Source organism: Lynx rufus, unplaced genomic scaffold, assembly GCF_022079265.1.
Source record: "Lynx rufus isolate CCGP_SWC_20201006 ecotype Redwood Valley unplaced genomic scaffold, mLynRuf1.p SCAF_8, whole genome shotgun sequence".
In the NCBI taxonomy this organism is placed as follows: domain Eukaryota; kingdom Metazoa; phylum Chordata; class Mammalia; order Carnivora; family Felidae; genus Lynx; species Lynx rufus.
This window is the reverse complement of record NW_025814896.1, coordinates 39,259,286-39,275,245: the sequence shown is the minus strand read 5'-3', so window position 1 is coordinate 39,275,245 and position 15,960 is coordinate 39,259,286. Positions and strand designations below refer to the sequence as shown.

Below are 15,960 nucleotides of genomic sequence, written 5' to 3'. Positions count from 1 at the left end.
ATGTGTGTATAAATTTCTTAGAATTTTTATATGGTGTTGTAGCATGAAAGCTTTTCTGCTCAAATATACAAAAACATCTATGTTTCATTTATCCATTTTTACATTTATCCTGCTTCATCATTGTAGATGAAAGCCAGCTTCCTCCCCTTTTACCTTGGATCCCAGAACTATCTGGTATTTGATTTCCTGTATCCAAGGAGCTTTGTTTCCATCATATATGCACTGCTCATTCTTTCCCTAATGCTTTCATTCTTACCTTTTGGTTATGTGTAAATGTGTGTGGTAAGGTTCAGCCCATACATACACAAGTCAGTACAGAGACTACTATAAGCATTTTCCATTTGTTCTCATGCATTTTGCCTTTTTCCTGATCAGAATACCACACACATGAACTCCAAAAGGCTTACTCCTGGAGCAACTCCAAGCTGGCATTGTAAAGAGAAGGATTTTATGAAGTTTCCCTGCTTCTTGTCCCTGGTGACTAGTGGGCCAGAATAGTTCTCAACAGGAAAGTCAAAATTGCTCAAAATTATTTCCTGGTTGTTACAGCCTTTTAGCACTCGCATTTTTTTTTTTTTTTTGATGAAAAAGGAGATCAAGATGAATAAAGTCTATTATAGGATGTCAGATTCTTAGGAATTGGAAAGGGAAATGGAAACTTAGCATATTCTGCTTTTTATCATACCTGAGCGGTCATTTCTAGAAGATGATGGATTTTAGCCTTATCCTCTGCTTTCAGAAAACCAAGTTTATAATGGAGAAATGCAAAGCATTATAGTTTCCTTGTTCTCATTCCAAAGTGCTTCATTTGGCATGTACAGTCTGGTCAGATTGTAGAATTCAGGGCAGGATTCAAAGAGTAAGTTAAATTGTTTGATGGCTTGGGGTGGCTTGTGTCTTGGAATCAGCACATGTAAATTGTGAATAAGCTCTCACTAAAGGTAGTAGCAGAAGTTCCAAGGAAAAGTGTAGATAAAATTTGTTTGCTTTCAATATACTTTTGATTTCAGAATAAATCCTAAGAGTAATTATTTGTATCTGGGCTTAAGTTGTTTCTTTAAAGGGAAAAGAAAAACAGAAAGGCTGAGAATTTTTTTTTTTACATAAATTTTAGGACAAAAAAAATGTATCTTGCCATGTCTGTTTATTCATACTGTCAATAAATATTGCCTCCTCGGTGCTGGACACTCTGCTAGGCTAGAGATATAACAGTAATAATACAAGCACGGTTATGTTTCTTGAGAAGTCTGTGGTATTAAGGAAGTCATGCTAAACAGGTAAACAGATAAGAATATTGTAAGATATTGTAAGATCAGTGTCTTAAAGAGAATAGGGTAAGAGTGCCTGGGTGGCTCCATCGGTTAAGTGTCTGACTCTTGATTTTGGCTCAAGTCATGGTCTCACAGTTGTGGGTTTGAGCCCCACATGGGGCTCTGCACTTACAGCATTGAACCTGCTTGGGATTCTCTCTCCCTCTCTCTCTGCCCCTTCCGTGTTTTCTTTCTCTCTCTCTCCTTTCTCTCTCTCTCTCTCTCTCTCTCTCTCTCTCTCTCTCTCTCCCCCCCCACCCCAAATAAACAAACTTTAAAGAATATAGCGTAATATAGAGGATAAAACTGGGAGGAAGGAAGAGTAGCTTACTTTAGAGACAGAGGGGGGCCAAAAAAAAAAAAAAAAAGGCTTTTCCAAGGTGGTGACATTTGAATAAGACCTGTAGAATAAGAAGGAGTCAGGCATAAAGAACATTGCAAACAAGGGAAAAGTAGGTATACAGGCTGTGAGGTGAGAAAGAACTTGTGTTGGAGAAATTGAAAGACCCCATGTGACTGGAAAATGGTCAGAGGAGTTTGATAGGAGGCCAGGCTGGGACACAGGATCAACCCTGCATGGCCTTGTGTCATGGCAACACATTTTGATTTTACTCTCCTAACAGCAGGAAGCCACTGAAAGGTCTTTAAGCAAGAACATGACATGATCTGGTGTATATGTTGGTTCCTGTGAAGAGAACAGATTGAAGAAAAGGCATCAGTGAGAGCTGAGAGACCAGGCTTTTCAAGAGGTGATACTGGTTTAGGTAGCATGCCAGTAATGGAATTGGAAGGAAAAAAGTAAATGGAATTCTAGATATATTTTAGACATACACTTGTGGACTTATTTGAATAAGGAAGAAATTTAGCAGAACTAGATTTTTGTTTTGAGTCTCTAGAAGAATATTCTTCCATTTACTGAGTTAGGAAGGAATGTAAAAACAGTAGGTTTGGGTGGGAAGTAAGGTCAATAGTTCCATTTTGGGTATAATCACTTTGAGATGTATTAGGTTACATTTATAAAGAAGTCTGGGTGATCAGCCGAAAAGTCAGTGCAGGTACAAACTTAGGAATCAATAGCATATAAATAGTATTTCAAACCATAGAACTGGAAGTTAAAAGCATTGGTAAGAGAGGAGGGTGCGTGATTGGGCTCTAGGTTGGGTAAAGCTTACACAAGGCACTATTACTCTGTCATACTGGAGAAGGTACTACTTGGAAGGTAGGGAGAAAGTTGAAGAAACTGAGAAGGAGCAGCTGTGGAGTAGGAGGAAAAGCGTTAGTGTTTGGAAGGGTGTATAGTTCAAGCCCCATGGCTGAGCAGGACAGAGACATTTTAAGCCAGATGGACTTGGATACATTTGTAACACCTTTGCCCTTGGCAATCCCATAGAGCTAAACTTACATACTCTTCAAAATACGGAGGAATTGAGTTCATTGATTAATGCCAGACCTGATGTTTGGCTTGGGTTAGGAGCCAGTTGTGAGTACTAGAAATCTTTTCTCACTTTTCCTTCTGTTTTTCCCGTACACTATAAACTTGCTATAATTTTTTTCTAAACTACAAACGATATCAAATGAGAGGTTCAAAAATAATGTATTTCTAGAACTAGTTAATAGTTAATTTTTTCTCTTAGAAATGAAATACAGTTGACCCTGAACAACATGGATTTGAACTGTGAATCCACTTATACGTGGATTTTTTTTATAAATGTAGTACAGTACTGTAAATGTATTTTCTCTTATGATTTTCTTAATAACATTTTTTCTTTCCTCTAACTTTATCATAAAAATATAAATGTAGTAGGTACAAATATGCAAAATATGTGTTAATCGACTGTTTATGTTATTGGTAGGGTCTCTGGTTGACAGTAAGCTATTAGTAGTTAAGTTTTGTAGAAGTCAAAAGGCACATATGGATTTTCAACCATGTGGGGGGTCAGTGCCCCAAACTTCTGTGTTGTTCAAGTATCAGCTGTATTGGAAAAATTTGTTTATTGCTGTCTAATTGCATAAACTCTTTAATAAGATTTTGTTTTTGAAGAAGTAGGAGAGAAATAAAATACATCACATGTAAATATACCCTATTAAAATGTATCCTTTGTCTTGACAACCTAGATATTTGATAAACAATAAGCCATCCTGAAAATCTAATAATATGGTATACATACTTGATTCATTCAAACAGTATGATGAGTGCTTATATCCTACTGCTTGCATATGTTGGCTTGCAGTTTTAAAATGCTTTTATATGTACTCTGTCTTCTAATCCAAACTTCAGCCCACTTTATAGATGAGTAAATTGAAATTCAAAAAACATAGTTGAATTGCCCAAGGGCCAGTGGTAAATGGTAGAACTTGAGTTTAAATGGGCTCCCATTTTGTAACCCTACGAGTATGTTGTGAAGACCAAAGCCAGAGCCAAGGACCCATGTGTATAAGAAGTGGATATAGGGAACTGCTGGATTTCCCAGAAAAGCCAGAATGTCCAGGTCCAAAGGATGATTAACAATCTGTATCTGTTAATCTTGGAACTTGCTACAAAAACAGTGAATTGCAAGGGGCTTTATCACTCCCTTCTGGTCAGTACTGAGACCGCATTTGCCCTCCAGTGAATTCTTTTAACTGTTTTCCTAAGAAGTACTCAGCTAAACCCTCTGGAAGAAGTTTTTTATGAGACCGCTTCTCAGACATTACAAGTAATAGAATATGAAATTTCCTTTACAGATATTCCTTGTACAGGTCAACTTTTTTTACAACAAATCTTTTTCCATAGATGTATTCTGTTACATTTGTTGCTTAAAGAGATAGTAAGGATAGTAAGCCCCAGTAAAGATTGTTTAGATTTATTTTTTTAAGCCATTAACATCTGATTTTGAATCTCTGTCAATGTATTAGAATCATCCATATGTACTTTTTGCAGCAGTCCCAGGACATGTGGTTTTTTACTTGCCAGAAGATTTACTAAAAAATAAATACAACATTTCAGAACAGGGACTTTCATTTCCCTAGTACTCTTATCTAACTTAGGTCTGAAAACTTTCCAAGGAGAAAAAAAAAAATGTTTAAAAAAAAATAAATAAGATATGCTCTCTTAATGTGATCTTGTTAACAGTGCAGAAAGGATTTCTACACATTATTTATCTTCTGACTAAACAGTTCAGGCCGGCAGAGTAAATTCTTTGTGAGCAAAAAAATTTTTATCATGCTAAAATTGGATATCATTTTTAACCCTTACCATTTTGGAGATTCTTTTTCCTCCTTTGCTACAATCTTTCTTTCAAGTTTATTTTTATTACTTTTCACCAGGTTGTTATAAAATCTGGAACAGTTGTGGGTTCTTTGAAATCATTTCCCACAGTTGTATATGAAGATCTTTATCTCCTTTATGTATTAATCATATACAGCCTGTTTTTTTCCTGCCATGGGATGATCTTCTGCGTACGTCACTTGTCCATTCACTTCAGAAGGAACTCTTGCCTTGAGAACATAGGAGCAGAAGTAAACTTAGGGTGTGGAAGTCAGACCCTAAGAAACTAGAACCCTGATGATATATATATAGATATAGATACACATTCTTTAAAATAGAGAAAACGTTATAATCTGAAAATAGATACCTCCATTTCCTGGAGAATATTTGAGATAGGAGCAATAAAGATTTTCACTTTAGGAAGAAGGGCTGTCTACAAATATTTCTTCCTGGAAATGTAGACAAATGCCTTGGTAGCACTGAGGGGTGAACCTAAACACTTTATGCTGGCATTTTCTCTCAGCTGGGTATGGCTGCCGAAGTATAGCAGGGACTTAATACACACGGAGCAGTTTCTAAAGCCTCTCTCCACTTTAGGCTTTGCTTTTCTTATTATCCCTCATTAGCTGCAGTTATTCAACCATGTTATATTCTGTGAATTTTACTTTTTCACAACAAAATGCATTTTTTAATGTTAATTCATTTTTTGAGAGAGAGACAGAGTGAGAGTGGAGAAGGGGCAGAGAGAGAAGGAGACACAGAGTCCAAAGCAGGCTCTAAGCTGTCAGCACCGAGGCCAATGCAGCAACGTGCAGCTCAGACCCACGAACCATGAGATCATGACCTGAGCCAAAGTTGGACCCCTAAACAACAGAGCCACCCAGGCACCCCACAAAATGCATTTTTTTTAATTTTATTTTTTAGTTTTTAAAATTTACATCCAAATTAGCATATAGTGCAACAGTGATTTCAGGAGTAGATTCCTTAGTGCCCCTTACCCATTTAGCCCATCTCCCCTCCCACAAGCCCTCCAGCAACCCTCAGTTTGTTCTCCATATTTATGAGTCTCTTCTGTTTTGTCCCTCTCCCTGTTTTTATATTATTTTTGTTTCCCTTCCCTTATGTTCATCTGTTTTGTCTCTTAAAGTCCTCATATGAGTAAAGTCATATGATTTTTGTCTTTCTCTGACTAAGTTCACTTAGCATAATACCCTCCAGTTCCATCCACGTAGTTGCAAATGGCAAGATTTCATTCTTTCTGATTGCCGAGTAATACTCCATTGTATATATATATACCACATCTTCTTTATCCATTCATCCATCGATGGCCATTTGGGCTCTTTCCATACTTTGGCTATTGTTGATAGTGCTGCTATAAGCATGGGGGTGCATGTGTCCCTTCAAAACAGCACACCTGTATCCCTTGGATAAATGCCTAGTAGTGCAATTGCTGGGTCATAGGGTAGTTCTATTTTTAGTTTTTTGAGGAACCTCCGTACTGTTTTCCAGAGTGGCTGCACCAGCTTGCATTCCCACAAAATGCATTTTAAATGGAAAGAGTTGTTAGAAGGAGAATGACATTTGATAGTGAAGGAATATAGCTTAGTGATTAACATTAGAGAGCCTGAGCTGGACTGCTCAAGTTTAAATCATGGTTCCTTCACTTACTAAACTTGAGAGAATTACTTAAGCTCTCTGTGCTTTGGTTTCCTCATCCACAGAATGAAGATTATAACAAATAATAGAATCTACCTCAGCATTGTTGTGAGGATTAAATTAGTTAATATATATAAAGTGAAGAGAACAGTGCTGCTGCCTATCACAATAGTAAGTACTATGTAAGCTTAGAGACCATTGGTTTCTCTGCGTTGGAAGTGCAGAACACAGCTTAGCCAAAGAAGACCGTGTTCAGTAGTTCAGAGAAGATTGGCATCGTGTAATAACATTCTAGAGTAACAGAACATGTCTTTGTAGATTCTGAACCGTCTTATTCGTTGCACTAGTGTTTCATACTTTTGCACCCTGACACCTGTTCCCTTTGTATCCCTCCTACTCCAAAGACCCAAAAAAGGAAGAAAAAAATCAGGCATCAGCATGATCACCAAGGAGCCCAGGACATCTTATGTATGTATAGTCAGACTATCATAACAGTAACAACAAGCACTTTATAGCACTGTGTGTTAGGTATTAACTGACCTCTTCATGTTTACTAATTTATTTAGTCCTCACAGTAACCCTATGAAGTAGGTGCTATTATTATAATCGCCATTTTACAGATAAGGACACAGACCCACACTGCCTTAACCGAACTGTGGTACAGCTGGAATTTAAACCCAGGTCAACTGCTCCAGACTCAAGTGCCTTTAATTGCTGTTCATGACTACCTGTCACTCAGGACAAGAACATCTCATCTAACATCTTGTCTCCAGAAGTCCCTGAGTCCCTAGGAATATAAGCAGGGTACCAATAAGGAGCCATTATCACCATAAGTAGTTTTGCCCAAAAATAGCACTAGAAAGTTAACCGAAGATCAAATTTGTCTTCAGAGAATGAGAGTTTTGTTAAACTTTTACTGTGAAATTCTTAATGCAAAGATGAATTTTTCATTTTCCAGATGAGGTTTTTATATACAGAGTTTTAAGAGTTTATATACTAAAGTAACTTTTGTGTCTGTGTGATTTCTTCTGTTGTTCTTACACTAAAAATGTAAGCTCTATTTAAGCTCAGATAACTATTCTCCTGGATATCTCTTAGGTGTTGTTTTTTTCCCCCTTAATGTTAAACTCTTTAATCTAGCTGCATTATTTTCCTGTACATTGTAAGATGATGCTGCAACTCAATTTTTTTCCCCCAGAATAAAGCAAGTTGCCCAGCACCAGTTATTCAATAATCTCTTCTTTTTCCAGTGATGTATGGTGCTGCATTTTATTATATACTAAGCCATAACTGTTCTATTTCATGAATGGATGTTGAATTTTATCAAATGCATATTCTATACCTATTAAAATGATCTTACGGTTTTTCTTTTTTAGTTAATGATGTAATCATACATTACTTTCGGAAGAAATTCCTTCTTTATAATATTCAGTCACCCCATCCAGATGTATTATTTCATTCACACCCATAGCCATCACTTAGTAATATTTTTTTACTTTCTTCAGTTTCTATATGTTTATTGATAAGATTATTCCTAGATATCTTGCATTTTTGTTCCTAGCATAGTCAGAATGTTATGAATAGTCTTACAGTTTTCCCCCCTTCTGTGTTGGTTTGTTGTGCCAGGTATAAAAGAAAAGAAAAAATCAGTGAAATCTACAAAAGATGGCATATCTCCAGTGGAAGAAGCTGAAATAGAAAGACAAAAGGTAAAACATGATCGTTGTTACATGACTAGTGGATAATTGATATGTACAGTTTAAATGAAGTTAGTTGTCTGCATAAGTTTCTACTGTCCCTAAAAAAAAATAACTTATAAAATAAAATATAAAAAATAAAAATATGTTATAAAAGGTAAAACTTATATAGCAATGGTATTTATAATTAAGTTATAAAACACATAATTAAGTATTTTAGCAGTGCAGTTTTTAAGTTTTACCAAACATTTTTCCAACTAGTACAAAGTTGAAATTTATCTCAAACCCAAAGCATGTCCTTTTTGATTAAAAGGAAAATAACTCATTGTTAAAAATTCTTACTGTGGGGCACCTGGGTGGCTCAGTCGGTTAAGCATCCGACTTTGGCTTATGTCATGATCTCGTGGTTCACGGGTTTGAACCCCACATCAGGCTCTGTGCTGACAGCTCAGAGCCTGGAGCCTGCTTTGGATTCTGTGTCTCTGTCTCTCTGCCCTTCTCCCACTCACTCTCTGGCTCTCTCCCTCTCTCTCTCTCAAAAATAAATAAACATTAAAAAAAATTGGGGGGGGCTCCTGGGTGGCTTGGTCAGTTACGTGACCGACTTCGGCTCAGGTCATGATCTCATGGTTCGTGGGTTCAAGCCCTGCATTGGGCTCTATGCTGAACGCTTGCTTGGAGCCTGGAGCCTGCTTCAGATTCTGTGTCTCCTTCCCTTTCCGTCCCTCCCCCACTTGTGCTCTGTCTCACTGTCTCTCAAAAATAAATAAATGTAAAAAAAATTTTTTTTAATAAAAAAATTAAAAAATTTTTAAATTCTTACTGTAAGACCAAAAATACTACTATTAAAACCTTGAAATAATATTGCCATAAGTTTTAATTCAATCCAGATCTGTCCTGTAATTCAGACTGCTTTTATGTTGTCAGGTGCTAATTTCTCTCTTATTATGTAAACAACATAAATTTAATGTATAAAATTAAAGTTTTTCTTGAAAATGCAGTGACCCTTATGCTTCAGTGACTCCAAAGATCCATGGCACAGATTAATATGTATTTTTGTTGAGATAGGAATTGGAGTCAACAGTGTCCCTATGACTGATGTTCATGTCACTCCCTGGGAGTCAGCCTGACTGGTCACCTAAACTCTGCACCATAATGCATATTTTCTAACCTCCATTTATTGCACATAATAGTAATGCTCATAGAGTAAAGGAACACAAAGAAAATCTTTTGTGGAAAATGGCTTTAAAAAAGAAAGCCAACTAAAAGTGCCAGTGATGAAAGTGAAAGGAAATTAAAGCCATTTAAGTGTTAGTATAGGAAAATTCACCAAAGCCTGACAGCATACTCTGTATTTTCTCTAGTACACGTTTTCTCTAGTATTTACTCAGTTCCTCAGAGTTCGTGTTTAATCCCATGGTTGGTAGAAAATGCTACTCCTCATTGGAAACAGACATATTAGATTTCAGAAGCAAATATTAAAATCCTGCCTTTATAGAAATGTATCAATATTGAAAAGTTAAAGGTAAAAAAGCAAAAGAAAGAAGAAATACCTTGCTGTTAAAGCACATGTTTGGAAAGTGTAGTTTGTGTCACAAAATACTACACATTGTTAGATTGAGTGTCATTACTTAAAAAGACCAAAGTGATGGGGCACCTGGGTGGCTCAGCTGGTTAAGTGTCCAACTTCAGCTGAGGTCATGATCTCACAGTTAGTGAGTTTGAGCCCCTCGTCAGGCTGTGTGCTGACAGCTCAGAGCCTGGAGCCTGCCTCAGATTCTGTGTCTCCCTCTCTCTCTGCCCCTCCCCTGCCCACACTCTGTCTCTCTATCTCTCTCAAAAATAAATAAACATTAAAAAAAATACATTTTTTTTAAAGACCAAAGTGAAAATGAGAAATTTTTATTTGAGAGATTTAGGGAATCTTTTCTATAGCCTATTAACCAGTTATAATAAGTGAAATGTCTGGTTTTTAAATACAGACTTTCATTCCTCTTGGTGATGCTTCTAAAACTTTTACCTTATTGCTCTACCAAGATCTTTGGGTTTCTTTATGAGTTTTGATAATCTACAGTCAGTTTATAGATGATAAATGATGTCCCAGAGCATTAGCGACCAGGTTCTCTTCCTAGAGGGGATATCTGTGCCCCATACTTCTGCTTGGGGGAAAAGAAGCACTGTTGTGTATTTGATCTTTATTTTCTCTCAACAGGCTGAAATGGCTCTGCTCATGATGGACGAGGAGGAAGAGAGCAAGAAACACTTCAATTATAATAAGATTGTAGAGCACCAGAATCTAAGCAAAAAGAAGAAAAAACTGCTGATGAAAAAGAAGGAATTATTAGAGGATGACTTTGAGGTAACCAGGGACAAAAGTCATTAGCCTCTTAAAGGTGGTATTGAATTTAAAGTCAACTCTGGAGATGATCACTGAGCACAACCAAAGTTAGCCTGAAATGTCTTAAGTAGGGCCCGTAGTAGAGCCAGAGCTACCATCTTTTAGTCCAAAACAGCCAGTTCATCCCAGGGTGGATCAAATCACTGTTTATTTAGTTGGGTACCAGGTGAAGTATTGGCTTGTCTTTTGGTAGCCCTATTGCACCAAAAATACATACCTTTTAATGTTAGAATCGCATGCAGTGTGATGCTCACAGTGGGAAAGATATGCATACTCAAGCTTGACTGAAAAATAACAGGTTCATGTCACATCATATCACTGTGTACAATAGCCACTGCAATAGGCTATACTTTTTTCATTGCTATATCTCTTGTTTCTGTCACTCCCTCTTTTCCCTCTTTTTGCTAATAAGTACATATTCCTAATAGTCATACAGGCCTTATGTGTGGGTTTGATTGAGCCTGTACAAAAAAATCTATAAACAGCAGTCAGTAACTACTTAATGACTTCCAAGAGTAGGCCTTAAAACTCCATTGACTGTCTGTGGGATACAGTTTTCTAATGAATCAATACAAAATGCTCACATTTGTATTTTATATAATCAACAACTCACTTCAAAATTTGGCCCCATTTTGGGCCTTCTGATTTATTAATTTATTTGTTTTTCTTTTGTATTTGCAGGTAAATGTTAAGGATGCACGGTTTCAGGCAATGTATACTTCCCACTTGTTCAATTTGGATCCTTCAGATCCTAATTTCAAGAAAACAAAAGCTATGGAAAAAATCCTTGAGGAGAAAGCCCGGCAGAGAGAACAGAAAGAACAAGAACTTACTCAGGCAATAAAGAAAAAAGAGAGTGAAATTCAAAAGGAATCACAAAAGAGGTCCATTGATCCTGCCTTGTCAATGTTGATTAAATCTGTGAAAAACAAAACAGAGCAGTTTCAAGCAAGAAAAAAACAAAAAGTCAAATAGCTGTTTGTTGTTTCTTTTTGGATTGAGAATGTGTTCTCCTAAAGTGTACTGAAGTGATAGAGGGAATATTTATTGGGAACAAAGCTTCCTTTCAAGAATATGAATAAAATCTTATTCTGACAGTTGTAAAATTTCTTCCCCTATACAACAGTTTGACTTAATTGTGGATGATTGACAGATTTGTTCTGTATGTTTCCACAGATTAATCATAATTAATTTAATTAAACTGAAATACAAGATTTATAAAATTTTTGTATTTTATGAAATTGAGTCATACTAGTAGAAAATTACTCTTGTCCTAATTTTTTAAAAGATTATTTACAATTCTTTATAAAAATAGAGCAGTGCCCAGTTGTTAAGTCTGAATAAGAGTTAGGAACAATTTGAAAATATGTAGATGCAATATATTAATTTCTCTGGAAAAGGAGGCAGATTTAGGCATCTATGTAAATTTATTTTTCTGGCCATAATGGATAGAAGCCAATAACTTCATTGTTTGTTCATGTTTATTATAGTTTGTTTATGAAATTAATTTGTAAATAAAAGTATAAACTATTTTTATTATTTTGTGTAGCACTGACTTCTTTACTTTTATATTTATATATAGCACCTTAAATAAACTCTCTGAAAAAATACCTGAAAAATTGACTAAGAGGACAACTCTACGAAGAGGCAGTTCCAGGTTTGCATTGCTCATAATTGTATTTGAAATGTTCGTGAGCTCTGCAATGATTTTTCTATTTGTAGTAACAGAAAATTCTGTCTGCCCTTCAGATTTTTGGAATGCTTAGAAGGGTAGATATGTTGCTATAGAGTTTAAGGATTCTTAATTCCTTTTAAAATTAAGTTAAAACACACCTGTAGGGCCTTAATACTCCTGGATCTCCTTTGGCCTAGGTTTTATAAACTATTAACCATTTAGAGAGGAGAATTAAATGTGCTATATAAATAAGGTAAAAAACAAAATGGTCACTTAGAACAAATGATAAATACGGTAGCTCCTGAAAGGCAGTAGGAGTTTAGCCAGGATTGTGGTAAATAGTAAGCTTAACATTTTTCATATAAAAATTCAAGCCTGCTAATGTAGTATGTGTTTTTAAGAATAAAAGGATGGAAAACTCAGAGGGATATCAAGATGACAAGGGCGTATAAACAGACTCTGAAAGGAGAAAGGAAAAAAAGAGGACATTGCTCATTATAACAGAGAAAAAGGCAAAGTAGTGTGTGTGTATGTTTTCATAAAGCACTGGCATTGTTAGGTAATTCAGCCAAATAAAGCAGTGTTCCTATCGATGCTTCTGTGAACTTCCCAGTCTTTCACTCGCTGAAAGACCATGAATCTTAATATGTTTATGAATATAGTCTATAAACAGTTTTATAATTATTCGTTTCCTTTAAACTATTTAATCATAATGTAGGAATTACTCAGGGTTTGATTTTAAGATTCCTGTGAAACTTAGCCCTTTGGTGTTTGATTGGTTTGGTTTGGTTTGTTTTTTTGTTTTTGTTTTTGAGTTCTATGTTTTTAAGTCACTTTTTAATTGTAAATCTCATATTACTAATCAGGCATGTAATTGCTTACAACAAATAAGTTGAGCTTCTAAGTTATGCATAGCTCTGACTCCTTTTCTCAAAGAATTGATACTTTTTAGGTAGAAGAAAAAATGAAAATAGCATTATCAGGTACATTAAATAAACATTCCACACCAAGAATGTGAGGATATCAATAAATAATTGCTAGTAGTAAAACTCAGGGGAAAAGTGGACACTGTCAAAATTCCAACAATGTGAGAATAGTTCGGGTGACCTTTAAGGTCACATTTATTTTATTTGTTTATTGTTGGTATCCTTGATACCAAAACCAGACAAAGACAGTACAAAAACACTGACTGACATGGTTAGTATGTAGAAATGTGACTCCTGGAGGATCTGTCCCATGAATTTAGGCATAAAAGTCCTCAAAATTAGCAGATTGACTCCAACATTGTAAAAAGAATTATACACCATACCAATAAATGGCGTTTAATTTCAGGTACACAGAGCTGGCTGATTCAAATTCAATCAACATAATCTACTATATTCACAGACTAAAGAAAATAAAATCATATCAATTGATGAGATAAAGTATCTGATAAAATCTAACACCCATTCATGATCAATAATAGGTTTGGAATAGAGAGAAACTACCTAACTTGATAAAGAGTATCTTTATGAAAAAACTAAAATTAACATACTGACTAGTGAAAGACTGCATGCTTTCCTAAGATTGAGAAGGAAGCAAGGCTGTTTTAACCCTGTCTCTGGAAGTTTTCTGCATTATGATGGCTTTGACCGCTGAAGCCTCACTGACCCTAGAGAAACTGCCCCACCCCATGCTAGCCAATTCCTGGAGATAGTAAATAACTTGCAAGCAAGCACGCTTTTCAAATGCAAACCAACCAATCCAGAGCCCATATCGCCAACCACCTCCTTTACTGGGCTTTCACACTCAGGGCTCTATCCCCCTACTCTATTCACCCTGTGTCCCAGAAGCAGACATACTAGGAACAGCCCATGTACCCTAGAGCCTACTGCAAATCCTAAACCTGCTTATCCCATCTTGCCCATCCCTCCCCAAAGAAACCACAAGGAAAGCTCTTGCCCATATCTTCCCCTGCCCTCTCTGCTTCCTGACCAAACCTAGTGTTTCTCTTTGTGGCCCCTTTCTGTGATATGCTATGCCCCCATTTTTGAAGGAATATGAGTATAAAAAACTTACATCATGACTGTCATTCCCATGTCTGCTTGTCTTATATCTGCATAAACATATCCCAGGTATCCTTAAAACAATGTCCACTCTCACTACTCATTCAACATAATACTGAAAGTTCTAGCAAAAAACGAATAAAGTAAAAAATACATAAAGATTGGACAGAAAGAAATATAACTGTTCCAATTTGCAGATGATACGATTGCCCTCATAGAAAATCCCAAGGAATCTACAAAAACAAAAACGGGCGCCTGGGTTCAACTCTTGGTTTCAGCTCAGGTCATGATCTCACATGGTTCGTGAGATGGGGACCCACATCATAGCCTGCTTGGGATTCTCTCTCTTCCTCTCTCTGTTCCTCCCTCTGTCTTTCAAAATAAATAAATTAAAAAAAAAAAACCTCAAACTCATGAGTTCAGCAAGATTATAGGATACAATGTCTTGCACACAAGAATTAATCACATTTCTGTATATGTACTAACAATGGAATATGAAAACAAATTAAAAACACAGTTGTTCCGGGGCGCCTGGGTGACTCAGTTAAGTGTCCAACTTTGGCTCAGGTCATGGTCTTGCAGTTCGTGAGTTCGTCAGGCTCTCTGCGGACAGCTCAGAGCCTGGAGCCTGCTTTGGATTCTGTGTCTCCCTCTCTGTCTGCCCCTCCCCCGCTCATGCTCGCGCGCTCTCTCTCTCTCTCTCTCTCTCTCTCTCTCTCAAAAATAAACATTAAAAAAATTTTTTTAAACCACAGTTCCAAATCAAATAAAATACTTAGGTAAAAACTTACCAAAACATGCAGAATTTGTATGCTGAAAATGACAAAATGCTGGTGAAAGAAACCAAAGACAAATGAGATAAGACTCAACACAGTAAATATGTCAATTTTCCCCCAATGGATGTGCATATTTAAGGCAATTTTGTGGGGATTTTTTTTTCCTTTTTACTGAAGTATAGTTGACATATAATATTACTTTAGTTTCAGGTCTACAACACAGTGATTTGACAAGCTTGTATGTTATGCTATGCTCACCACAAGTGAGATACCATCTGTCTCCATACAATGCTATTATGATGCCGCTGACTGTATTTCCTATGCTGTATCATTTATTCCTGCAACTTATTCATTGCATAAATGGAGGCTGTATATCTCACTCTCTTTCACCAATTTTGCCCATCTCCCCACTTACCCTCTAGCAACTATCTGTTTTCCCAGTATTCATGGGTCTATTTCTGCTTTTTGTTTTTTTATTCATTTGTTTTTTAGATTCCACATATAAGTGAAATCATATGGTATTTGTCTCTCTCTGACTTATTTCAGTTAGCATAATACTCTCTAGATCCATCTATGTTATTGCAAATGGCAAGATGTCATCCATTTTATGGCTGAGTAATGTTCCTGTGTGTGTGTATACATACATATAAATATATGTATATATATAAATGGGCAGAAGACCATATATATAAATATAAATATTTCACATGAATTTATATATATACATGTATTTATACACACACACACACACATGCCACACCTTTTTTAAAAAAAAATTTTTTTTAACGTTTATTTATTTTTGAGACAGAGAGAGACAGAGCATGAACGGGGGAGGGTCAGAGAGAGGGAGACACAGAATCTGAAACAGGCTCCAGGCTCTGAGCTGTCAGCACAGAGCCCGACACGGGGCTCGAACTCACGGACGGTGAGATCATGACCTGAGCCAAAGTCGGCTGCTTAACCGACTGAGCCACCCAGGTGCCTCTACACATGCCACATCTTTATGCATTCATCTATCAGTGGTCTCTTGGGTTGCTTCCACATCTTGGCTATTATAAATGCTGCAATAAACATAAGGATGCATCTATCTTTCAAATCACTCTTTGTTTTCTTCAGCTGAATACGTCGTACAGGAGTTACTGGATCTTATAGTATT

The 15,960-nt window shown here is 36.4% G+C and overlaps 1 protein-coding gene across 2 annotated transcripts in view; it reads left to right on the top strand.

Moving 5' to 3' along the window:
* The window catches only part of ESF1 (ESF1 nucleolar pre-rRNA processing protein homolog), a 62,952-nt gene extending 51,105 nt beyond the window's left edge, over positions 1-11,847 (top strand). For both annotated transcript variants that reach the window (XM_047068984.1, XM_047068985.1), the window contains exons 12-14: positions 7,840-7,922; positions 10,123-10,269; positions 10,990-11,847. In XM_047068984.1, coding sequence (XP_046924940.1) covers positions 7,840-7,922; positions 10,123-10,269; positions 10,990-11,283 — 524 coding nt within the window. In that variant the 3' untranslated portion in view covers positions 11,284-11,847. The remainder of the gene's footprint in view (positions 1-7,839; positions 7,923-10,122; positions 10,270-10,989) is intronic.
* The last annotated feature ends 4,113 nt before the right edge of the window (positions 11,848-15,960 follow it).